At 38.3% G+C, this 27,550-nt stretch overlaps 1 protein-coding gene and 1 long non-coding RNA gene across 4 annotated transcripts in view; one reads left to right on the top strand and one right to left on the bottom strand.

Annotated features, from left to right (window-relative positions):
- Window positions 1-25,525, top strand: part of LOC129049089 (uncharacterized) — a 60,837-nt gene extending 35,312 nt beyond the window's left edge. Inside the window, exons 2-3 of the long non-coding RNA XR_008511871.2 lie at window positions 18,522-18,639; window positions 24,063-25,525. This is a non-coding gene — a long non-coding RNA (uncharacterized LOC129049089). The remainder of the gene's footprint in view (window positions 1-18,521; window positions 18,640-24,062) is intronic.
- The window catches only part of SSPN (sarcospan), a 38,054-nt gene continuing 13,406 nt past the window's right edge, over window positions 2,903-27,550 (bottom strand). For 2 of the 3 annotated variants that reach the window (XM_002823043.6, XM_009247562.4), the window contains exons 2-3: window positions 13,346-13,432; window positions 2,903-6,966 (exon numbers count right to left, since the gene is read on the bottom strand). In XM_002823043.6, coding sequence (XP_002823089.2) covers window positions 6,601-6,966; window positions 13,346-13,432 — 453 coding nt within the window. In that variant the 3' untranslated portion in view covers window positions 2,903-6,600. Of the gene's footprint in view, window positions 6,967-13,345; window positions 13,433-13,828; window positions 15,080-27,550 lie in introns of those variants that run through there. The other variant, XM_054527005.2, reaches the window with a different exon arrangement.

Below are 27,550 nucleotides of genomic sequence, written 5' to 3'. Positions count from 1 at the left end.
TTTCCTGTGGGAGAGGAAGGACCAGCCCTTGTCCCACAAAAGTGACTCCAGGCTTCCTCATCCCTCAGTCAGAGAGTCTTGTTAAACAGAAGACTTCATGTCTCAGATAAAATCTGTGTTTTAGTATTACTGTTGTAGTATGTTTTAATATTATGTTATAGTATGTTCATGTAGACATGAATATATCTCCCCCATCCCTTTGATTAAAGGACCTGTCTAATGACACCCTCAAACAACAACAAAAAAACTTCCTCCAAGTACCCATGCTTTGGAAGGGATCAATAAACATATATAAATAAATGTTTGCTGGAAATAATGAGTTGTTGTCTCTGAGCTGGCATCCCCATATATTAGTTTTATTTTCACTTACAATCTGAATTTTAAAATATATAATATCTAATATTAGTTTTATACTTTACAAAGTTTAACTTATAAAATATATGAGTGTGCTAAGTGAAAAATAAAATAACATATCATGACCTATTAAGATAGATAGGCTCTATCAAGGGAAAAAGTCAATTAATGGCTGTTTAATTTCAATAACTAAATCTGCCACAAATTTGAAGGTTCATGTAAATGTTTTCATATCCAGTTTGCAGAATGAAGCTCCATTTGGTATTTTCTGATTGTGCTCAAAAATAAACCTTGTATGATTCTTCAATGAGAATCAGTGACCCGCAGGGTCAAGCATACCAAAGGTGCTTAATGGTTGCTTTTAAAATAAATGAGGAATTGTACATTATAACCCAATATATGGTGGACTGATAATGTACAAAAGATTGGTTTCTAAAAGTTGGGGAAACATATGCTTCTATTACATTAAGTTAGAAGTTATATGAAACATAGGAGAAATAGCTCCAGTTCTACTTCTTCCTGGGAGAAGAATTGAGAGAAGACAGTCACATTCAAGACACATCCAAATATGTAAAACAACAAAGGGATCCAACCAATACATAATTTTGTGTGCTATATGTCTATCTACAAAAGTTGGTGCTATCTTATTTTAAAAGCAGGATTTCTGTTTGAGGCCCATTTCATGTTTCCGGTTTACAAAAAGGAAGTCACACAGCAAAGCAGCGCTCCTTTTCTACTTTGATGTGCGGACAGGAGCCTGCAGCAATGAGGAGACAAGTCCCAGGCTATGTGGAACTGGGCTAAGGTAGGAAGAAACCAGATGTGTATTAAGCAGCATCTAGAAGCCAGTTGCTTTGCTAAGTGCTGTTTCATTGAACCTTCCCTATGTTGCTGAGGTAGTTATATTTTTCTCCACTTTAGACATGAGGAAACTACAGATGGAATGCTTTGCCCAAAGTCACACAGCAGTAAGTAGCAGCCAGAGTTGCAACTCGAGGCCCTACTACCACCTTAACATGAATGATAGAAAGTCCAGATTATTGAGAAGTGTCTGTTCATATCCTTCATCCACTTTTTGATGGGGTTGTTTTTTTCTTGTAAATTTGTTTACGTTCCTTGTAGATTCTGGATATTAGCCCTTTGTCGGATAGATTGCAAAAATTTTCTCCCATTCTGTAGGTTGCCTGTTCACTCTAATAATAGTTTCTTTTGCTGTGCAGATGCTTTTTAGTTTAATTAGATCCCATTTGTCAATTTATACAGCCAAAAAACATATGAAAAAACCTCATCATGCAAATCAAAACAACGAGATACCATCTTACACCAGTTAGAATGGCGATCATTAAAAAGTCAGGAAACAACAGATGCTGGAGACGATGTGGAGAAATAGGAACGCTTTTACACTGTTGATGGAAGTGTAAATTAGTTCAACCGTTGTGGAAGGCAGTGTGTTAATTTCCCAAGGATCTAGAACCAGAAATATCATTTCACCCAGCAATCGCATTACTGGATATATACCCAAAGAGTTATGAATCATTCTACTATAAAGACACATGCACATGTATGTTTATTACAGCACTACTCACAATAGCAAAGACTTGGAACCAACCCAAATGCCCATCAATGATAGACTGGATAAAGCAAATGTGGCACATAGACACCATGGAATACTATGTAGCCATTAAAAAGGATGAGTTCATGGCCTTTGCAGGGACATGGATGAAACTGGAAACCATCATTCTCAGCAAACTAACACAGGAACAGAAAACCAAACACCGTATGTTCTCACTCATAAGTGGGAGTTGAACAATGAGAACACGTGGACACAGGGAGGGGAACATCACACACCGGGGCCTGTCAGGGAGTGCGGGGCTAGGGGAGGGATAGAATTAAGAGAAACACCTAATGTAGATGACGGGTTGATGGGTGCAGCAAACCACCATGGCATGTGTACACCTATGTAACAAACCTGAACATTCTGCACATGTATCCCAGAACTTAAAGTATAATAAAAAAAAAAAAGAAAGAAAGAAAAAGAAAAGAAAGTTTAGATTAGGGAGTGTGTTCTGGGCTTGTGTGTCCTGGGATTTACTAAGAACATAAAAAGAACCACTGTATTTTACAGTATAATCAACTGTTTAAATTGCCTCAGAGTTGGTAAGAGAGAGTCCTTGGGTTCTGATCTGAAATGGAAAAGGCTGTCTGTTTTTCTTTATAATAAAATAGAGAATAGGACTTGTGAATCCCATTCTTCAGGACAAACTTTAGTTGCTATTGGTAGATATAAAGTAAGAATCGGCATTCCAGGTACGTTTTACAAGACTTTTTCCAGTCAGACTCTCTTTGCCTTGGGAGCAGTTACAACCTTGACTTCTACAATGGATACAGAGTAGCAAAACAGAGACAGTCACTGGAACAAAGGAGTCACAGTGAATATTGGTTTTTGTCTTTCCAAAACCAGATTTTTGAAATAAACACTAACTTGAGAGATTTTATGTGTACCAGTTCATTGGTAACATAAGTTACTTTAAAGCTCATCCAAACAGTGTTTTCAGAGATTATGAAAATTTTATTAATAAAGAAAATCTGCATTACACATATCCCCTTTAAAAAAATCACCTCAAACATGTAGAAATGCTTTATTTTGTATTTGCTATTTGATCAATGCCAGAAAAATGAAACCACAACACCAAAGTACAGACCAGTATTTTTGAAGGGGATAATAATCATTTGAGATAATAAAGTACTAGAAAATCAGAAGAAATGATTCAAGGTATTCATTTCAAAGGCTAAACCACTAATTCTTCATCCAAACGAATGTTTCCACTGTGAGTCAATACATTTGCCATCAGTTCTTTTTAATGCTATTCTGAATACACAATATACACCTAAAAACATGATAGAGTGCTCTGAGAATAGCAAGAACTGATAGCCAACATGATTTACAGAAATTTATGGCTATGTAGCAACGGTTCAGAGACAGTCTCTAGAAAATATGAAGGTACTCTTCATGATAGGAAAGGATTGGTTTTGCAGGGCAGCTTTTAAGTTCATTTCTGATTATCTTTAAATAACCACTCTACCCTTGTCCCTTGATCTCACCCTTTGCTAAAATTTTATAAACATATTCCAGACATACTGCATGCAAAAAGGGAAGTGCAAGAATATTAAGATTCTCATGCCCTGGACATGAATAGAAAACATGTATATAATGTGTTCCCACTGTCAGAACAACCTATAGAAGTGTAAAGCTGGAAACCCCTCAGTAGAGAGATATACACTTTTAATCCAAAGAAAAAAAACAGTGAGGCCTGTTACTTGACTACAGTTTCTAGGGCTCTGGTGTAGCTATATTTTAGGCATAGCTCCAAGGAGCAGCCTACACAAATTTGGATGCAGCGAGGGAGGCACAGATGGTGGTCACGTGAAGGCACAGACCGATCGAGTGGGCTCGGCTACAAAGTCTGTACATTTAGGCTGCTGTATTCCTCCTATTTCAAGTACTGCCAAGTCCCGGCTCTTCCCCGTCTTTCCAAAGTCTTGATTCATTTAATTCTCCTGAAGGAGGTGGAAGAGGAGGAGGGTTGCACAAATCTTACTCTTTGATGGTTTAGAGGAGACAGTCACCATCTTGGCGCCTTGTCAGATTTTAAATGTAACATTTTGCTAAGTGTAAAGCTGTGTATCTGTTCCTTTTCTGTTGCCATTATTGTAACTTCAATATTTGCAAAACACAACATCAAAATACTTCAAATCCAGCCCAAAGCGGTTATTCATGCAACACAATTCTTACACTTATCAATATACAGCAAGCTCATAGCAAACGAATCTTTTCTTTCTTTCTTTTCTGCTTAGTTCTATTTGCTTATGATTTTTTTTCCTTGGGGACTTAAGAATGATTTAATCATACAATAGTAATATCCCCATTTTATATATGTATAGTATATATTCATATATATATGTATATACATATTCATATATATACGTATATATATATCTCCTGACGGTTATACTATTATAAAGCTTATTACAATGTCAACTCTTACAAGTTGCATTATTTAGAAAAAGGAAGCACAGAAGCTAAAATGATTCTACCATTTTAAATACCCTGTGAATTACTGGTAAAGCATAGAGCACCTTAAGGATATACAGTCTTAATTTTTAAATATAAAAACTAGTAGTGTTCACTATAAAATGTTGTTGTTAAAGGAATTCGGGATGTGCTTTCAGTGGTGCCTAATTCACGGTTACTAGCATTAAAGTGCTATGTTCTTACTCTTTAAAGGACGGACTACAACATTCCAGATTCTCAGTTATTTTCTTCTTTGTGTAGGAAACTCAATCAAAAATCAAAATGGATTCAGTTACTGGCTTTTTTTTGTTTTTTTTTTTAACAGGGCACAAGGTATTTTACAGGTCCTCATCATTCTGCTTGGTATTCTGTTGGTGTAACTTTTGTGTGTGATCAATTCTGCTCTGGAGACTTATCCTCTAAGCTCTCCAATGTGTCTTTTTGGCTGGAGCTAATGTGTAGGAAGGCCATTTTTAAAGAAAATCAAACATTAAAAGGTTTAACATCTGTTAATCGGGTGTTTTATCTAGAGGACATAAAAGATATTTACAATCCTCTAGCTTACCGACTTAGCGCTTTCCTTTATACTGGATATTTATATTGTGTAGAAATTGAAACCGTTATCACAATCAATGGAATTATTCCACTTTCTTCTAGGACAAGCAAGAAAATGTTTTCCTTTTAGGTTAGAATTTCATGATTAGTAAAGTGTATCAATAGGCAATGTGGAGAGGCGAATTGAACTCAATTATTATCTTAATTTCTGCTTTCAACAAAGCATACTGATAGAGAAAGTTCTTGATACCATTTATGTTTCATGAATTTCCATTTTTAGCTCCTTCCTTAAAATATGGATACAGTTCAGAATTTAATAATAACAATAATCACAGAGAGAAGTCTCCCCACCTTGGGGCATTTGTGCTTTAAATCACAGTCACTTAAAAACAAAACAACTAAAACTACCCTCCAAGTCAAGGCCATATTGCTCAAATAAGAACTTCAAAACATTATTTTGATTTCTTAGGTTGACTAAGCATATGAATTAATAATAGAATTATGTATCAAATACAGTTTCATGAATGGAACACATCAGCATTACCCAATCTTCCTCAAACATAGATTGGTTGCCAAGAGAGATACTTTTCAACATATCACAAATATGCTATTTGTATAAACACTTCCTATTACAAATGCTCTTGTTTTTGTTTAAATGAGTGTTTTTAACCTGAGCTGTTAATAATTTTTTTTTTTCCTTGTGGTGCTTGGCTTTCAGAAGAAAGAATCTTCAGGCCTCTGCTCTTGTGAGAGTAATTTCTCTTAACACCGACAGTGCAGCATAAGTACAGCCAGAGCTCATTAAATAGACTTCTGAGCATAATTATAATTAACAATTAGCTAGAAATTAGTTTTAATGATTTGTTTTAGATGATAGAATAGAAGCATAATGTAATTATTTTTAAACCTTCTACATCATTAAGAATACAACTACCACCACCTTTCAATTATTGAGAGGCAATCATCTAAAGCATTTAGCAAGTGATCCACTTACAGAGCCAAGCTAAGGGAGCTGAAGAGAAGAGGCCGCCGCCCCAACCCAGGTGTTTATAATTATCTAGCCTTTTGCAAAGCCTCTTCCGTTTCTACTCTGCTCTTTAAGCTATTTCATGCCTTGAAGATGCCTCTACCAGGGAAAATAAAGAGATTCAGCTCTTCCCCCACCTCCTGCCTATCTCCAAGACAGAGTGGAGCTGATGACTGGAGGTGGGAAGGACTAGAGGAAGATGCCACAAAATTTAGCAACTGGGCCTGAAATTCACCATTCACACCATCAAACTGGACTAACAGGAAAGATTATGTAAGGAATGGATAAAATGAGTAACAGGAATTAACTCCAGACTGTAAAGATAGATCTATGCCATTCTTTCCTTGTTCAGTGTTCTGTTAACTTTTAATATCCCAAAATCAATTTGGATCTTGCTTTCTCTGTGAGAATGTTAAAAAAAAATACAATAGAAACCTGAAGAAATGCTCTTTTGTTTCATAAAAATATAAAAATATTCAATTAGAAGAGTGACTTTTATTGTCAATTTTTTTCCTTTGTTTAAATTTTTTTTTGTTTGTTTAACCTCAGCTATTCCATGTGCTACTTTCTCTCACAACTTTGAGCAAGAATGTTAGATCTTTTGCTGGGGGCCTTCGGAAGCCGTGAGGGAGCATATCCTGACACCCACATAGAAGACCTGGTACCTATGTTTCCACATCACAAAGCAGGCCAACAAGCACACAAGGCTGCAGACCAAATTAAGAATCATCTGGATGAGCAAGAACAGTTTGAAAGTGCCAGTGACGCTGGTACAGTCCGTCACATCCCGGTAAACAAAGGTCCTGCTGAGCGTCTCCAAGGAGGGCAGTTTGCACTGGCAAGAGTCGAGTGTGGTCTCACAGGTAAACTGTGTGAGCTGCGAATAGTGGTGGGCAGCAAAGGCCACGGCCAGCACACAGACCGTCAGGCCCAGGGCACTCAGCAGAAAGTATAACAGCTGCAAGAAAGCAGAAGAAAACCTTTCTGGTTACAAAGAACATTGGATGATGATTTGCAAAGCTAATTCATCAAAACTGTTCTTTTTCTTCTCTCCCAGAAATTTTCTGATGGAAAGGCTGTCTCTTCTTAGAAACACAACACCCAAGACATAGAACTAGCTCCATGTTTGTTTATTAGTGGGTAGTTCTTAAACCCTGATCACATTTTCACTTGCCATCCAGATGTTGGGCCCTTTTCAAGAGTTGTGACAACCATATTAGCTGGACTGTGGAATGTTTTTGTCTAGATATTGCCAGCAGTTTAGATGAATCCCAAACAAGCTAGCCACCCCTGGATGACATGTTGTGCTTATTTTGAACTCAAGAACTTCTGATATTAAGACTGAAACAAGACTAGGAAGTAAAGAACAGGTTTCTGTAATGCAAACACTGTGTGGGCCAAAATTAGCAATGATGGGTCTACTAATAGCATAGGTTAATTTTTTTAAAAGACTATGTTCAATGTAGTGATTGCCAAACTGTCTCCATAAACATGAGAATCCCCAGTAAGAGGTTGCTGGGAGAAAATAAATTATGGCTCCAGAAGTCAAGTGACTCAATGTCAGCTTCATCGTCTGTGAAACTTACCCCAGGCCCAACAATGACCATGTGATTGCTGAGCATGAAAAAACTCTAAATGGTTCCTCAGTCACCAAGGTTTTGAACACTGTTGGCCTCCAGGTTAGCTTTGGGATTGAAAAAGTCTGGTTAAAGTTCTCGCTCTGCTGCTGAAGGGCTGTGGGGACTCTGAACAATTTAGGGATTTAGCTTACACATAAAATATTCTGAGCAAAACTTGTGGGTGTTCACTGACATGGCCACAATAAAATCTATGGAACAAGAAATATTTTTGTGATTGAACTCACCTACTAGAAATGTTAATCTTAATGGTCCACCTGCTGAGACTTTAGGTAAGGCTCAGAGTCCCCAGCTTTTGAGACTAGTATACATAGTTCTTAGTGCAAGAATTATATTACCACAATCAAAAGTTGCTCCCTACAGAGAATAATTCTGGTGAATGGCCACTTCACAAAGTAATATTAGTTCCAGTCATTTCCAGGTTCAGATGAAAGTAGCTCTGAGAAGATGATGCCCTTCCCCCACCTTCTCTTATATATAATTCAAAATTAAAATATATATGTGACACTGTAAAATATGTGTACAAAAGTCCTCCAAATGAGTGTGTTCCACACAGTGATGATTTCAAGTGTTTTCAAGTCTTAAATTTGGAATGCTGTATTTACATTTTTACTTTTTCTCTTTCTTGAGTGGTATGTGTGCATGTATGTGTGGGTGTGGGTGTACATACTGGTTGCTGGTGCCCTTAGCTTATGTCTGGTTTGCCTGTAAGGGAATCCATCAGGGATTACATACAGCTTGACTGTCTATCTAAGACAGTCAAGGTCTATCTAAGCTCACTGGAAGAGAGTAGAATTAGTTAAAGCCATTTTTTTTTTTTCTTAATCCATCTTAATTAGTATCATGGATTCTTTAGATCTTTTCATCAAAGAGATCTTAAACACACATTCTTTTTCCTCTTCAAATCATTTAAAGGATTGTCAGATGTAACCTAAGTATTTTCATCTGTGAAACAGTTTATAGAAACATCTTTTATCTCAGGGACATAACAATGATTGTACTCAATATTAGTGTTCCTTGGAGGAAGGGAACCAGATATATACAAAGTGGTACAATCATAAAACTTTTTTTTTAAAGAGATGGAGTCTTGCTATGTTGCCCAGGCTGGTCTCAAACTCTAAGCCTCAAATGATCCTCCCACCTCAGCCTCCCAAAGTATTGAGATTAGAACCGTGAACCACTTCTTCTGGCCCTCTATATTTTCAGTGACTACATTTTATGCAAAAATTGGAGTTTTTAGCCTGAAAATATGGATTTATTTGGTAGAACCAATGGGGCAGAATAGTTGAACAATTCTGGGTTGTTCTGAAATATTCAGGCTTGGTTACTGACTTCAAACTCTTGGTTCCAAGAGCCAAATTAAACTGTCTTGACCATGTTCTGTGTATGTGTGTGTGTGTGTACCCATTGTAGCTGTGTTCCCAGTACAGCCAGCAGAGAACTGGGAACAGTTTGCTCTGGGAACAATGATATATCTATGACTTTAACCAGGGAAGGCCCAGGTTAAAGTGATCATTTCCCACCTGGTAGTCATCTGCTTAGTAGAATGGCCCCAAATGGAGTTTTCTCTACCTGTTTTATCACCAACAATGGATGGAAGTTGGGGGCGGGGTCTTGTGATAACCTTCCTACCTCTAACATACATACATCCTTAAATAGCAATTTCTTTTCTTTTCTTTTTTTTTTTTTTTTTTTTTTTTTTTTGAGACAGAGTGCAGTGGCTTGATCTTAGCTCACTGCAACTTCTGCCTCCTGGGTTCAAGCGATTCTCATGCCTCAGCCTCCTGAGTAACTGGGACTACAGGTGTGTGCTACCACGCCCAGCTAATTTTTGTAATTTTTTTGGTAGAGACAGGGTTTCACCATTTTGCCCAGGCTGGTCTTGAACTCCTGACCTCAAGTGATCCTCCTGACTCAGCCTCCCAAAGTGCTGAGATTACAGGCATGAGCCACCGCACCCAGCTCCTTAGATAGCAATTTTCTGTAACATTTTTTGGGGCAATATCTTGAAGCAATGACAAAAATCCCTCATTCTCAATCTGCAAATAATTTAAATAGTTGAAAAAGATTTTACTCATTCATGATAGCCACAAAAATCCATTTGCTGAAAATGGGAATTTTGTCTATTTTAAAAGATGACTTTTTGGCTCAGAGATTAAAAGATGCGCCCAAGACCATTTAACAAGTGTGCAGCAGTACTGGCTGATGATTAACAGTGTGAAGCAGGGAGTCAGGTTCTCCCCTCACTAGCCATGGTCCTTGGGCAAATTCATCAACCCCTGTGCACCTGTACTTCTTCATCTGTAAACTTGGCATGATGATCATAATAGCACCTACTTCACAGGATAATTACAAGGATCAAAAGAGCTGGTGTCTGTAAAGAGCTTAGAACAGCGTCTGGTATACAGGAGCACTATTTAAGTATTTGTGAAATAATAAGCAAATTAGTAGGGATGGAAAGAGCTGCCAGTTCTCAGGACTGAGGATATTAATTTGACTGCTTTTGTCTTATTTTGTCACGTGGGGGTAACAATGCATTCTTGGCTTGCAGGAAGGATGTAAACATTTACACAAACACAGTGGTTGCTCACTTTTAATTAAACCGTTTATGCTAGAACCCAAGGAGAACATAAAGAAAAACCATGCCCCTTAGCTTCTCTGAGTATGAATAAATTTACATCGTGCATATCTATCTCACACATTAATGACTCGGCTTCTCCCACTCGGGAAAGCATCAGGCCAAGTAAACTAGAGGAAGCCACGGAATCAAGTTTCTTATCCATTTTAAGACAAATATACTCGATCCCCCCTAAAGCCTGCGGGCTGCATCTGCAGCGCTGTGGCATTTTTCCTTTCTGGCTTTTAACTCATCTGACAGCAACAAGCTTCTGGGTTAGAATCTGTAATTTAAAATCAAGTGGCTTGTTTTACCTACATGGCACGAATAAACTATAAGGAAGAGTGTTTACGATGACCTTGAGAATTCGAGCAAATATATCTTGATAAAAGCCCGGCGCGGGAGGCATCTGTCTTGCTGGTGTCAGCCCATCAGCCCGGCGCTGCGCAGCGGGCGGAGGCGCGGTGGCCCCGGGCGCTTATGTAACAGCAGCGCCCGGGCGCGTCTCCGTTCGCTCGCTGCCTTTAATTGGTACCCGGCCTGCAGCTTTCACGTTCGGTGACCTCGGGAGGAGGGTGTTTCTGCTCCAATTTAATTACCTTCCCCGGTGGCCTGAACGGGAAGGGCCCCTCTGCAGCGCGCGGCTCGGGGGAGGAGGCTGCCGCAGCAGCCCAGGGGCCTCCTGGATGTGGGCAGGAGGGAACGTGCCCCGGAATGTTTCCGCAGGCACATGCCCCCGACACGTTTCCGAACCTCCAGGGGAGCCCTGAGAAAGTCAGGCCACTAGGAAAGGCAGGAAGCGCGACCTGCAGCCGATGCCCAGCCAAGCCCAGAGGCAGAGAGGCAAAGCCCAGGGAGGAAAAAGGAACGCGCTGGTGGCATCGAGGGCCTGCGAAGGGACCCCACCCCCAATCCCCGAACCCCCAGAGGGCTGTCCCAGCTTGAGAAAAAAAAAAAAGAGCCCGTGGCTATTGTCTCTAAGAGAAAGGGAGGGTGCGTGTGTGTGCATACGTGCGGACTACAGTGAGACTGTCATCATGGCCCGTTTGCTTGTCCTGGCTATCTGGGCATTCAACAGGAGGAAATAAATCCTCTAACAAAGCTTAGGCCAGGGTCCCGAGATGGGGGCACCAAAATGCGGTATGCTGATGAGAAACGCCCTATGAAGATGCATATATATGCCTCCGCCCCCCTAGTAGTGTGAGAAGCATAAGGGAAGTCAGCTGTCCCCTGTTGTGTCATTGGAAAACCTGGAGATGGGCTGAAGCTCACTTTCAACCTGAAGATAATGTAGCATGCAACCTTAGAGAGCTAGCAGCAAGCATCAAGAAAGGTCACGTTCAGGAGAAGAGAAAAGTGCCTCAGTATTTGCCAATGCCTGTCACGGGTGGAAAAAAGAGGTAGCTAATGAGATCTTCCTAGTGGGGAATCCTCAACCTGGCTGACATTGGCAGTGACTTTTTTTTTTCTTTTTTTTTTCTCTTACTCCCTATTTTAACTAAGGTGCAGATGTTGAGATGGCACCGGGGCCTCTCTTAAGCTGATGCTTTTGCCTCTGCTGTTTTCTGGGATCATCTGGGGGGGAAATGAGGGTCTTTCACATAAACTAATAAAAACCTAGTTTGGGGTGTTCTTCAGCTGCTGGATGAAGTTCTTGTAATTTAACAGACCATTTCTTACTAAGCTTTCTGGCTTTTTTTTTTTAAATCACCAAGCCTTGCTGTTTAGTCAAACCTCTACAAAAAAAAAAAAAAAAAAAATAGTAAACATAGACTGATGTCTACTCTATCTGGCATTCTTTCAAGGAAAGTCCTCAGACAGAAAAGTATAATTTCCAAATGAAGGCATATCCACCAAAATTCTAACTTCATCATTTAAAAAAGTAGTATCTATTAATTTTTTACTTAGAAAAGTTATAACTATTGGAGAACATTTCAAAATTAGAGAAAAACTGCAAAATGCAAATATAATCCCACCACTCATAGATAATTGTATTTTCTATGCTCATTAAGAGCTTTTATTTTTTCTGTAGGATATCATACATTTTGTGTAACCAGCTTTTTAAAATTAGTTATTATAATGTAAACTTTTGTATTCTATTAATTACTTTTTATAGCATGATTTTAAAAGATATCATCCCTTTGCTTTTTTATGTCAACAGCTTCAATTATACTGGAATCTTCCAACACACCTTATTTTTTTTCACCTTAGTAACTTCCAAATAATGTCATTCACTTACTTTTATGTCTGATGTTTTCTCATTGTAGTGAACAAAAAATCCAGTTTTTATACGTTTTCTTGTAGAAGAAAAAACAATGTTAGTGGACCAAATTAAAAAAAAAAAGATTAAAGAAAGCTTTGTATTCTTTGCTACAGTAGTTGAGAGAAAATGAAGGAATTTGCTTTCTACTAGCTCTGATTGCTAAGTTCTATGTCTATGTCCTTATACTCTGAAAGGGAGTGTCTTTGCTTCCCTTTGGAGTTGAGTCTGTTGTGCAGTGAAAATGCTGTGTACTTGAATTGGTTCCAGCCAAATGCACTGTCCCTAACAGAAAAAAGATACACACAAATGAAAGACACACATGCTTGCCAAACCACGCATATCCCATCGCCCGTCCCCCATTTTGCCCTGAGAGTTTTGGCACAGAGCATTTGGATGCACCCAATGTACTTTTTCTGTCTCAGTGATCCCACCTACAAGAGGAAATACACTTAGACTGCTTCATTATTAAAATATCCCAAATAACCCCCGAGATATGGAAGTGGGCACTGAAAGAGATACCTTTTTTCTGGCCAAGTGTTTTGTTGAACTGATGAATTTTCAATATTCCTTTTAAGGGCACTGAAGGACAGACTTCATATCCTCCAGGCCAACCCAGTTCATGGAAATTAAGACTTAAAAAAAAAAATCAGCATTACCTTTGAGGTCTGGATCAATGCCCTCTTAAAACATTTTTTGGCCTGCCTAAAAATGCAATTTCTAGACTAATCAGATATGCAACCCCTTAAGAAGGCACTCCTTTATTTTGTACTTGGATTTCTTTCTATGTGATGATAAAAGAGAAAGAACAATCACAACTTACTTTCATAGAAAATTGAATACATGTCCGTTCGTCAACCTGATATGAGACACAAAGCATAAACAAGCCAAGATAGGCCACTAAGCAGACCTGCAAGGGAGAACACAGAAGAAAGGATGTTATCAGGGTACGCTGTGCGTTCAAATGACATCAGTCTCAGCGTCTTCCTCCAGTCACATCCATGTTATAAAGCTGTCTATTTCATTTACTTATCTATATGTACTGTGTTTTTCTTTCAACTGGTGGAAAACCACTTTAAAATTAGTAAAAATCAATTGATTTTCACTTAGCCAGCATTTACTAAGTTCTTTTGATATGCCAGGTGCTATACAAGATCCTTCAGAGTATATGACGATGAATAAAGTTTACTCAGTGTTCATCAGTTTATAATCCGGTGAAAGCCAAAATAAATGCACACCATATTCTAAGGCAGGACATTTCATGTTAAATATTATTCAAAGAAGTACAAAAAAAGGAAGAAATTACATTGAGTTGGGCGATATAAAAGGCTTCCATTACGACACGGATTTGAAATGGTCCTTGAAAGAAATGAAACATGATTACTAACATTAGCTGAATATTTACTACATGCTGGAGCTCTTCTAAGGGCTTTATATTGTATTCCTCCTGTAATTGCTTTATATTGTATTCCCTCCTATAATTGCTACAAAATCCTATAAGGTAGGTGATATTATGATCCTCATATTGTAAGTAAGAAAGAAAAGGCACAAAGCCTTTTCTTTGGAACCAGGATTCAAATCAGGTAGCTTAGGATAAAGCAGCACCATAAGCAATAGCACAGAGGAAGGGCTGCACAAAGAATGTGCTGAAAGAACAGCAAATGCACACCCATAGTTTAAAATAACGACGTATAAGCTGGGTGTGGTGCCTCACGCCTGTCATCCCAACACTTCGGGAGGCCGAGGCGGGTGGATCACCTGAGGTCAGGAGTTTGAGACCGGCCTGGCCAACATGGTGAAACCCGTCTTTACTGAAACTACAAAAATTAGCCAGGCGTGGTGGTGCACACCTGTAATCCCAGGTACCCGGGAGGCTGAGGCAGGAGAATCGCTTGAATCTGGGAGGCAGAGGTTGCAGTGAGCTGAGATTGTGCCATTGCACTCCAGTCTGGGCAACAAGAGCTAAACTCCATCTCAAAAAAACAAAAAAACATATAGAGCAAAAAGGGTAGGATGAAAATCTGGGGATACGGGATGGACTTAGTAAGTAGTGGCACTCCCTTGAAAATTTCTGAGCAGGGAATGACATGACTTGAGAGACACATTTCAGGAAAATTAGCAGTGATGTTGGGTGGGTCGGCAGTGAGAACATCCGGGTATTATTTTGCTAATCTGAGCAAGATCAATATATCAGGTGAACCAGAGCTCAGATAGTAGCATGCAAATTCAGAGAAAGAGATGGGGAGGACAGGCATAGTAAAAGCTGAATCTATACATCCTGGCTATTGCATAACTGATGGGAGGACCTGGAGAGGGAGAAACCGGAAGTGACCTCCAAGCTTTGGTGCATCAGTGACAAAAAGACGGTGCACGTGCCTGCTGAAAGAAGGCTGGCCAGAGAAACAGCAGCTCTGAGGGAAAATATACTCAATCTGTTATTTAAACCGCATTTTGTTTTTCATGAACTAGACTTTTTAGAACTAGGATTCAGCGTTTCTAATCAAAGTATATCTATTCACATTCAATTTTGGAAAGCTTAAAACATTGATAAAGTTCCACACTTTCAAAATAGAAAATATAAGCAACAGAATTGCATTTCCTGATAAGCACAATTATCCTAGAGACAGAAGTTGAAAGAGTGGCTGAGAGTCACCCAGGAAGTCACTAAACAACTGGTTTGCACATACTCATAGTTCCCACCCCAGGGCCAGCTTCAAGCCATAGGCAGTCCCTGTTAGGGTGGAGAAACTGTTTGCAAAGCCAACATGGCATTTTCAGGTAAAACTTCTATCCTCTTCTCCCTTCGGTTACACAATCAATAAGCTGCCTATGCCCTCATCCATTGCCAAGTTGTGGGTTGTTCAGATTTCTACTGGACCATGAAGTCAAAAGCCAAGCCTTCTCTTACTACAGACTGTTTCCAGGGTTTTCCATTATTGAATGGAAATGGCTGCCTGGTTTAATAGCAGGATAGAATATTTGCAGTGGAGAGATACAGCATTAAAACATGTGAGCATGGCATGGACTGGAGAGATCTGGAGAGAAAAGAAAACAGATAGGACCCAGGTAGGCAGCTTTTCAGCAGAAGCCTGGCACATACAAAAGTAAAGATACTGAAGTTATTCATGTAGCCCCTAACGTGGCATTTTCAAGTCAGGATGAAGCTTTTTTGTAAAGTTCATTGTAAAAAATACTAAATTGAAGGATAAGTTTGACAAGAACTGTAGGGGTTTACTATTTATTCTCACATTAAGAATTTACAAAACTTGAAACAATCAAAGAAAGACCTACTTTTTGTTTATTGGTGACACATCAGATTGAGGTTTGTAATCCTGCTTATATCCCTAGGCACATGCCTGTGAGTTTCTGTCTGTAGGTGCACAGGGTCAGGCTCTCCCACATAACTGCCTTCTTTGCTAGAGACTACAGCTGAAGTTGGCAATTGCCAAGACTTTCCTCTTTGTCTCCATAAGAGACACATTCCAGTAATAAGGCCTAACTAGCACCTTAAAAATCTGATTCAGTGCGTCTACTTGAACAAAATTTCTGATTTCAGCAGTAGCTACTTCTTTGTAGCCTTCATTTACCCTGGCTTCCAGAAAGAAGTTGCATAGGAACACATGACCTCATTCTAGAGCATTCAACTTATTCAATTCACAGAATTTTATGGAGGACATACAATAAGCAGGCCCTGTGTTATTGTATGATCCTGGGAAACGAGAGATGGCAAAACAGCCCCTTACACCAAGGACTATCCAGCATCTAAGGATCTCCCAGTCCAGTGGGAAAAGAGAGGATAATGAGTTGGAATATTATAAAAGTACTAGGACTACATCTGCTATAGGAATACCCAGAAGGAATAACTACCCTGATGGAAACTTCCTGGAGAAAGATGAGTTTTGAGGATATGCAGAAAGTGGCTAAAAGGAGAGTGTGAGGAAAGGTATTCTGTGCAGAGAGAGTAATAGTATGTGCAAAGGCATGAAGAAAGGCAGAGTAAACATTTGAGGATTCCTCTAGGTCCAGTGCAGAGAAAACAAATAAAAGGCAAAAGATGTGTTTGCAGCAATGGGCAGGAAGTAGGTCACAAAGGACTTTGATTTCAACTAGTACATTTTCAGCAGCAGAAGGGCATGGCTGACTTTGCCTTTCAGAATGGTCCTTCTGGCTATGAAGAATGGATTGGATGGGGGCAATTCTTGGGAAGAGAAGACCACCTAGAGGCCATTCTTCACCTGAGAAATGATGAGTGTCTGAGCTCAGGTAGAGGTAGGGATAGGGAGTGGGTGTGTTTGAGTGACAGTAAAAAAGCTGAATCCATAGGCTCTAAAGACTGATTAAGGTAAAGATGTAAGAGCTGAGGAGAGGGAGAGGTCAGGAAGGTGCTGCCAGGTGGGTGGTGTGGACATTTAATGAGATAAGATAGAAAAGGAGGGGCAGAATGGGAGTGGGGAATGATGATCCCACGTGGACACAAAGCACAACCATATGGGCTTAGAGCTCAGGAACGAGGCCTGGGTTGGAGACAAGGATTTGTTAGTCATCACCGTATGTGAAGCAACTGACACCATAGGAAACAGTGGCCCATCCAGAGAGAGTCTGAAAACAGAAAAGGGCCCAGTTATGTTAGTTAGTCACCCAGTTATGAAGAATCTTTGAATTTTTTGAACAGAAAGCATCTCGGGTATATTTCTTATAATTGTAGTTCTATGTCATATCTAAAAATCATGAAATGGATTATCCTTTTAGATTTGTCCTTTTAGATTTTTGAAAGCTTCAATTTAGGTTCTTGTACAGGGTATTTGCTATAAAGCTTAAATGTATTCAACACATTTTAATTTCTTGGCCTTCTGATAGGGCTTGATATGTTCTAAGGTGAGAGGGGACTTTCATTTTTTTTTTTTTTTTTTTTGCCTACAGCTTTGCATGTTGTAACAAGACTTCTTTATCAAAGAGTTTATTGATGTTCAGTGTAAGCATGTTTTAGAAGGGGAGGCTTTACCGATACTGAAAACTGAAGGTTTTCTGGCCATGGAGAGAAAACCAGATTTCTCATGCTAGACTAAGGGTTTTGTTTCCTGAGCTGGCGGGACGTGGACGTGCCAGGAAGACACAGCATTCTGGCTTCCCAGCAAGGAAGGGGGAGCTCATGTTAATGGGCAGTGAGACCCGTCAGGCCTATCTGGAACGACATTCCTAGAGTCCAGGCCAGAGCTCCCATTAGATATGGTGAGGTGAAGCCCATGGCACAGGAAAAAGGCAGTTATGTAAGGTTTTCAAGAAGGCGCTTGTTGGACCAGACACCCAGATGGCGGCGTCACAGAGCACAAAGCCAAATGGCACATGAGTGGCACTGGGAAGGCTAGTGCTGAGAGGCAACAGGGCAACTAGCATTTAAGAGCTTGTTAAGATTTAGTCCATGTGCATGTAAATAATTAAGTTGATAAGAAAAGCTTAAAGTGATTTTTAATGGAAAAAAGAAAGACAGTAATCATCACTTTAACTTATTTTTGGATGTGTGTTTCTACAATTGGTTTAGCATGAAGAGAAAACTGAAGTCCTAAATTCCACATTCTGCCTGAAGATATTTTTTTGTCCATGCAGTGAAGTCTGCATTCTCTCTTGTGAGCTAGAAAGTTAGACAGGGCTGAAATGGTCTCTGAATGTTAAATCCATTTTTGTGGATGTGCGAGTCCCGAGTCTTGTCACACATTGTCTTTGTCTTTGTTATTTGGCCTATTATACCTGCAGTGGTGTCTTTTGAGGGTTTGTATTATGAATAAAAGGTGGACACTGGACCAGTGTCTCGGAGATTTACCTGCTTATTATTTTTTTTTCCTTTTGATCTTGTCATAGCTGGAAGGTATCATCCTAAAACATTTTGTGAGAATGAGAATTATTGGTATTTACTCTCTCCATGTCATGTGTATTTATATTCTGGTCTTGTGACATTCACACAACCTCCAATTTATTTGTTTTCTTCTTTTTGTTGTCAACAGAGCTGCTTGACAGGGTTGTCTGGGGAATACAACCTTCCCCTGTCAAATGCCTTTCAATGTTTTCCTTCTCCTTTCTTACCCCCGTTTCATCGTGTACCTGCAATGGGACTCTATTTCTGTAAGTTAATAAACTTTCACCTTTGTATTTGAAGTGCTTTAATCCAATCAATATAGTAACAAGATGAACTCTCTTCTCATGTTTACAAAATCAATTGATCAACAAGAGAAGTACCAGAACTGTAAATGTTTCTCCAGATATTTCTTAAGAGAATTTCTATGGATTGTCATCTATTTAATATACATTAAGGTAAAGTATTAGAAGTGATTTTCAACAAATGATAAATATATTACAGTCTGTTAATTGAGGATAGTCTTAGGAGGATTGTTAACACATAATAGACCAGAAAATTAAATGATATGCAACAGAACATTTCACACGGATCTATTAAAGGCTGCTTATCCAATCAAGATTTCAGAAAGACTGGAGAGAATATTTTAGCATGACTTAAACATTTTTACTGGATTCTCATTGCCACTGCCTTATGGTAAGACAAAGCCTAAGAGTGGTTCAGAATCACTTGAAAAGGTGGGTAAATATTGGTCTCATCCTCAGAATTTTTGATCCAATAGGTCTGGGGTGAGGACTGAGAATTCGCATTTCTAACAAATTCCCAGGAAATGCTAATGCTGCCGGTGCTGGGATGACCCTTTTGAGAACCGCTAGGCTAAGCTATAAGCCCAGTGTTCTAAATGCTGATGTCTGGTGTGGGGTTTATCGAAATGGTTAGGGGTCCAGAGTGACACACTGACTAGTAGAATTTCCTATAGAGAGTCATTTATTATAAACAATAATATACTACTACTAATAATATACAGTTTATGAGTATTTACAGAGTGTTAAGCCCAGTGCTGAACACTTGACATGTATTCTTGCATTTAATCATCTCAAGAATGCATTTTTCAAGGGAGAGAAAACTGATGTCTTAGAAATGTAAAAGGCTAGATATACATTCATCACCCCTGAATTGTTTGTATTACTATTGTGTATTACTAAGGTGTTGGCTCCATTTGTTTCCCCATAAAGAAATTTAGTCTCTGCTATCATAGGAGTCCTTCAAATTGGGGGAGAAATCCCCATGTCTTCATTGCTATTTAAATATGACCTCATTGCAGAGTCTGTTTCCTCAATGTATCTGACTGGTGGTTTGAGGAACATCTCTAAATCATTGAGTGTGATGTGGCATTCTGCTATTGTTAAAGGGCATCAGCCACTCCAACCCAAAGCAAAACAATCACCTCTAAAATTGCACCACCTCTCCAGTGGTGTGATGGTAAATGTCTAACAACCAGTTAGAGAAGGGCTATTTGTAGCATTTGCTAATTTCCATGGTGTGACTATTTCTACCATGGCTGATTTCAAGATAACCAACACGAAGTCACCGAGCAAAGTTGCGAAGAGATGCTTGCAATCAGCTGTCACAAGTCCATCAGAAATGCTCCAGCATGCTTCTGCACCTCCACCCCATTTCTGCCTTTTCTGGGTCCCTCTTTTGACAGAAGTATCTGATTAACAAGTGAGATTGGTTTGCATCTAAGTTTGGCACATTACTCATTACTAATTGCTTGGAATCCCTATAATCAGCCTACAGAATCTGTATAAAGATACAGAGGAGAGTGCCAAGGAGAAATCATAGTACTTATTTCCTGATTTGTGGGAATAGAGGAAGAACGGTTACAGCATAATCTTTGAGATCTTGCTATCAATGGCCACCCTAATCTAGGTATCACTCTCCAACAGAATTTAGCTCAACCTTTACTGTGATAGGGACTGGGAGTATAAAAGAAGAATATATGGTCTTTGCCCTTTAGATAATCACAGTTTAATCCCCAGAGGAACTGAGGCACAGGAAAATGTATTGTCATGGGTAATGTCATTTGACCAGTCCATGCCAGATGTGAATATGAGCAGCTGACAGCAGCTTATACAACCCTCACCTTGCTGATCACTTATCAAAATCCCTCATCCATTTTATAATGTAAGAAGCAGTGAATCAGCTTCCCCAATGTGTTACTTTTTTAAAGGCACAATTTTTGGTGTTAATCACATAGGGCTTAAATATGGTAGCATTATGAATGATATCCCCTTCCTATATTTGTTATTATTAATTCTTTTTCATTATAGTTTTAGGTAAAAGCAAGATAAAGGAACATAAAATGTACTCTTTCCCTAATTGGATAAAGTGAGAAAGGTGAAAATGGCGCAAAGCATGAAACATCAAGTAACAGTTCATTCAATAAATGATAACTGCTTATTTGGTTCTGTAAAATCAAGTATAGAACTATAAACATAATTAAGGAGACAGGGTTACATAGTGGTAAGAACATGGGCATTAAAGTTTGCATCTTGACTCAATTACTTTGCTAGCTAAATGATCTTGGACAAAGCTGTTTAATTATTTTTAGCCTCAGTTTCCCTATCTATAAAATGGAGACAATAATGTCATGGTCACACAGCAAATATACTGTATATCACAGAATCGATGGCTGTGCTGTCAGAGTGCAGAGCCTGGCTCTTAGCCACTGCATGGTACAGCCACCTGCCTGAAGGAATCCTGACAGCGCTATAAGCAAGAACTGCAGAGATCTGAAGAACATTGTACCATGTGCTCCTCTCCTGAAGTGCTGAAGCACCAATCCTAAGGCAGTGTGAAAAAGAAAGTCTTTGAGGTCCAAATGACCATGCAGGCTAGGGGACCGTGACTTAGTCATTGAGACTCAGTCTTATCACATACAAGATGGAGAAAATGATAGTTAATAATTGGCTTTTAAATATCATAAATAACGTGCCTGGAATTGTAGTAGATGTTTTTCCCCATCTCACAGGAACTCAAACTGTGCTCAAATTCAAGCTGAAAATGAATAACAGATGTAAATATAAGCACTCAGTCACAACTTAGAAATCATCTCATTCTGCTCATTTAACAAATATTTATTGTGTAACTACCACGTGCCAGGTACTCTTTGAGGCTTGGAGATACCACAGTGAAAAGAAGAGAGAAAAATCCCTGCCTTGATGGGGCTAAAGTGGAGAGGCAGACCATAAACAAATCAATAAGTAGATAGACAACCTGTCAGCTGTTGAGAAGAGCTATGGAGAATGTAGCAATTATCATCATAGCTTCTTTTCCCAACAAACATGACATACAGTGATTAGTAAAATACAAATAATAATTCCTTAAAGTGATATGTTCTCCCTTAAAAAATGAATTGGTAATGCCCAGCAACCCTTTAAAAAAAAAGTAGATGTTTGAGAGCCTTGCTGGCTCTGCTATTTCAACAACATGCATCCACTATAAGTATCTAAGAATTCACAGGATTCATAGACAACATATGAATGCCCCCGAGAAAGGACAACAAAGGGGAACTGTGAAGTATTACAGCAAAATGGGCCACATACCTAAAGACAGAGAACAAGGTGGTGCATGCATGTTAGCTCTGGGTCTAGTGAAATGGTTCAAAACCCACCTCCACCACTTTCTAGCTGACTGACGAAGTTAACCCTTGGAGCCTCAGTTTCATCATCTCTAGGATGATATTTTGCTTTCATAGCAAGGACCCACTTTTCAAAAATCTTTCCAACAATGTTGACATAGTTTGCAAATACCTAAGAGTTATAAAACTTCTTTTCCTGCCTCTTTTTATTTCTGCTACAAACCTATATATAATCTACTACCCAGGAAATGCCAATCTTAGGAACTATGTCCCATGCCTAGCTGCATATTTCTCTGATTACACTACTGTGGTTTTGCAATGACAATCATTTAATTGCTGAAAAAAAAATGCTGTTCAATTAAAACTATTTTTCTGGCCATATGAGATCCTCAAGTTAATATTACTTTTTTAAAAAACACAATTATTTCAGCCAAACTTAGTGCGCAAATATTCATGGCGAATTCCAGAAGTAATAGGGGCGCAAATATAAAGTGAAGAGTTTATAGCAGAACTGACCGCCAAGAGGAGGGGAGCATTGTAACAATCTGTCTCTAAACACTAACATTAGTGGACCAGCATTAAAACTCAGAGCACTAATTATAACCTTGAAAAAAAATGTTTTTTCTTCGTTTTATCTAACCAAGCTCAAAATAGAAGCTTCTTTTTCACTGTGAACAAAACCGTAGCTAGCAACAACTTTTTATGTCTAGGAAGCTTTGCGAATGACTACTTTATTTGGCCTATGATATATCTGGAAGATTTTCAATGCCTTTTCATTTGTCTTAGGTATTGCCAACCCCAGAGCTTCACTGATTTAATTTTTTTTTTTCATTAGAGTAAAAGTTGCCGATGAAAAGCTCTAGTGTAGAAATCCTATTTATGGAAGAACTAAGTTCTGCCTGCCCACGAGGGGTTTGGGTTTCGACACAGAGCCTCATCTGGTCATTTCCACATCTTTCTGGGGAGTTGGGGGAAACAATTTGTAATACTGACTTTGCAAAGATGACATGCGAGATTATTTTTAAAAGAAGATGGTAGAAATCCAGGTCAAAATTTCTCAGTGAAAAGTCAATTCTGGACAAGAAATTCTATCATCACAGAAAAGTATCTCCTTTCAGGATCTAAAGAGAAAAGGCACTTGCTCAATCACACCTAAGTTTACCTCATGTTTAACACCCACCCCTTTATTATTTTAACTGTCATTCTACCTGAGGAGTTGACAGGTCTACATCTGAATTATTGTAAATGTATGTATTTTCATATGAGTATGCAAAGACATTCAAAGTAAACAAAAATAAATGCTAATTAATTAAATTATAATGCAAAAGCAGGGCTTCCTCACCTACAACTTTGTTAAATTTAGATCTCTTTGGAAAACACATTGTAAAAACAAAATATCTAAGAATTTATGGGCAATTTTCTTAAGAAAGTTTTGCTCATAGGTAGGAATTGAACAATGAGAACACATGGACACAGGAAGGGGAACATCACACTCTGGGGACTGTTGTGGGGTGGGGGAGGGGGGAGGGATAACATTAAGAGATATACCTAATGCTAAATGGCGAGTTAATGGGTGCAGCACACCAGCATGGCACATGTATACATACGTAACTAACCTGCACATTGTGCACATGTACCCTAAAACTTAAAGTATAATGAAAAAAAAAAAGAAAGAAAGTTTTGTTCGTGCAGTTGCCAGAAATGAGAGTAGATTCACTGGTATGTTGTGATAAAAGTTCTGATTGTTTGGTAAAGAAGTATGGAATACTTACGTGCCAAGCCGAAGTGCTCTGTATGGCTAGATACATGCTTTCTAATTCAAAGTGGTAGGTTTTGTCATTGTTTGAAACTACTTGATAACTAGAATTTTATATAATTTTTTCCACCAAAGTTACATTGTAATTTGCATTGCTGTGTAGTTTAGCCAGATCTGTTGTCCAAGCACAGAAAGAGTGGGAAGAAAAATGTGCTTGTTCAGTGACTGCCCTGTTTCTCAGCACACACTGTGCTTTGCAGATGTTCACTTGTATCTCCTATGTTGCTTTATAGGATATTAGAAAACCACCCAATGGAGCTGATAAAAATGAGTTGGAACTTGTGACCAGCAGCTGGATGAGAGGAGTGTGAATCCCCCAAATCTTATGGATATAGTGTGCTTTCTCTGATGTTCCTGCCAAAGTGAGGCTGGAAAGCTAGGAAGATCTGTAAGATGTGTGCCAGCACAAAGTGACTACAATTCAAAAGTTCCAAAAACCTTGCTGAAACAATTGCAAATAAATAGCTCATCATTTTAAATCAGTGAACCCAAGGCTGAGTGTTTCATCAATTTACAGAAAACCAAGAAGAGAAATCTGACAACTATCCCAGTGTATGACTTACCATGGAGATCTTCAAGTAGAATCACTTTGGTTTGGGTCTCATTTTCATATTATAACACAAATTTGTGTATGTGGGTTAAGATTCATATTTGATAGGAACTGCTGGGAATTCCTGCAGTTATATCCTCAAAAGACAAAATAAGCACAACCAACAGAATTGTGAAGCAATAAAGTTGGTTATGGATGAAAACTGGGCTGAACAGTCATAGGACATGAATTGTGCCTTTGACCTAAAATGTGCTTTTCTTTCCTTATCTACCCAGTGTAATGGTACTACTCTTTCAACCATCTTGAATTCACTCACATTTATTCATCAAATCCTGATCAGCTATTCCCACTACCCACAAAGTGTATCTTTTTTGTATTACTTACTTTTTATACATTAACTCATTTTCCCCCAAACAATGCAATAAAGTAAAAAATATTACTCTATTTTATAGAAACTTGCAGCTCAGAGAGGATAAGAAACTTGCAAGTTGATCCAAAATAAATTTCTAAAAAGCGTCAAAAGGTTTCATTTCTGCATAATATTAAGGACTAAATTATAGGAAAACTCTCTCCCTATAAAACACTGTAAAATGCTGGATAAAACGTAGCATCCCTTATAAAATGAGAAAACAATTAGCCCACTAGCACTGGAAGTCATCAAGAAAATTGTTCTGTCTCAACAGATGCAGGGGGGCAGTTTGAGGTTTTTCTACTACTTTCCTAGTCCTGGAACCTATTAAGATGAGAAAGTAACATGAAAGTGATCCTGAAAAAATAAACCAAAACCTGGCTATTTCAATAAATAAATTGTAAGGGGGAGAGAGACGGAGACAGAGAGAGAGACACAGAGAGAGAGAGAATAGAAAGGAGAGACAAAGGGTAAATTTTTGAGTAAAGGAAATGTTAGAAATATATGAATCAACTGCAGTGTATAGATCTTATTGAGATCCTGATTTTGATAAACCTAAGAGGAACTATTAATGAGCTAATCATGGATATTTGAACAGTGGTTTGATTCTATTAAGAAATTAACTTGTTAGGTGTATTATTAGTATATTGATTATTTTTTAGTCTTCATCTTTTGACTTACATAGCAAAATATTTATAAATAAAATGATATAAAGTCTGGGACTTACTGCAAAATAATCCACTGTGTAGTGTGTGGGTGTGGAGGAAATATAGGAGCATACAAATAAGATGAGATTGAGCATGAGTTGATAGTTACCAAGGCTCGGTGATGAGAATATAGAGGTTCATTATACAACTGTATCTACTCTTGTGTACGCTTGAAATTTTTCATAATAAGTAAGTTAAGGAAACAAAGTGGTTCTAGGCCTGTAACATCACTGGGACATATGGAAAGACAAACCCATCTGGAAGGGTTGTACTCTCAAATAGGCTATACCAAGTTATCATACATAAAGCCTCTTGGAAGATGAACTCACAAACCAAAATTAGCAAACACTTGAAGAATTAATTATTAGTGAAGTCTAGCTCTTACATGCATGTACACACACACACACACACACTCGCTCTAAGAATCAGAGCTATAAGAATTCCAAATAATGGAAGTAATGAGCAGAGCCTATAAAAAGTACATTCAAAACAAAGACATGAAGGAAGGAACTGAAAACATAAAGAACGGGACAGTTTTTAAAGCACCAGGGATATGTGAAAATAACATCAGTAACAACATCAGTGAGTTCTAGAAACGAAAAATTAAAATTGCTGGCAGTAAAAACTCAATGGACAGGTAAAAGGCAGATTAAACCTAAATGAAGAAGGGAAAAGTGAACCAGAAGATCTGAGAAAATAACCCAAGATACAGCACAGAGAGATAAAGAGAGATGAAACATACTAGACAGGATAAGAAATATGGAAGGAGAATAAGAAGATTCTAAATATACATCTGACAGCAATCCCAGGCAAAGGGATCAAAGACAAGGGAGAAACAATATTAAGGAAAAAAAGGCTCAAATTTTTTCAGAATTCACGAAAAACCCAAAAATCTTAGATTCAGGAAACATAGCCAGTCCCTAGTAGGATTAACAAAAGCAGAATCCACTTTTAGACATATTGTAGCAAACTGTAGAACACCAAAAACAAAGAGAAAATTTGTAAAGCAACCAGAAGGGGCATGTTTCCTCTAAAGGGACAACAATTAGACTTTTGGCAGATGTCTTAGCAGCAATAACTGAAGTCCAGTGATAATAGGATAATATTTTCAAAAAAACTGAGAGAAAATAATTGTCAACCTAGCACCAGAAGAATGTTTTATAATCATTAACTTGTATGTAGCTATTAAGTGGACTAAAAATGTTAAATGAAAATGAGCAGAACTGTAAGGAGAAATAAACAAAACCACATAATTTTAGGACATTTAACTCACATCTCTCAGTAACCTTTAGATTAAGCAGAAAACCCAGTAATGATGTAGAAGCTGAAAAGGTATGACTAACAAGCTTAATTTTAGAATTGAGTATAGAACCCTAAACCCCAAAATGAGAGAATCCACATTTTTCCCAAGCATTCATGAACTGTTTATAAAGATTGGTCACAAAATAAGTCTAATCAAATATCAAATAATTGATACGAAAAACACATGAACTGAGCACAAAGCAATTAAAGCAAACTCAATAATCAAAAGACCAGATAAAAGACATTAGAGAAGACTCAAATAAATGGTGAGATCATCTTTGGTCAAGTATAGAAAGTACAAATCCCAGGAAATTGCCAAAAGTATTTTTCTTGGAACTTGAAAAGCCTATTCTAAAGTGTATATGCAAGAGAAAATGGCTAAGATTCACCAAGAAAATTTTGAAGAAGAATAAAATGAAGGAGGGTGGGTTGGGGGTGGGCTGCTTATCCTATCATCTTTATAACAAGATGCATTATAGCATCATTTTAATTTAGAAAATGGTATTGGCATAGTGATAGCCAAATAAAACAATAGAACTAAGGAAAATCACAAAGCAAATCTAATATGGAAACTTGACGGATGATAAATGGGTGTAACAGATCACTGTGAAAAGGACCGATTATTTATTAAATGGTGCTAAAACAATTATCAATCCATGTGAGAAAAAAATACATAGACCCTTCACATCATTGCAAAAAGAAACCACTTATAATAAAGATATGAATACCCAAAAGCAAACCTTTAACATTTTT

Source organism: Pongo abelii, chromosome 10 (assembly GCF_028885655.2).
Source record: "Pongo abelii isolate AG06213 chromosome 10, NHGRI_mPonAbe1-v2.0_pri, whole genome shotgun sequence".
Taxonomy (NCBI): Eukaryota; Metazoa; Chordata; class Mammalia; order Primates; family Hominidae; genus Pongo; species Pongo abelii.
The sequence above is the reverse complement of the archived record's forward strand: the minus strand, read 5'-3'. Positions and strand labels throughout refer to the sequence as shown.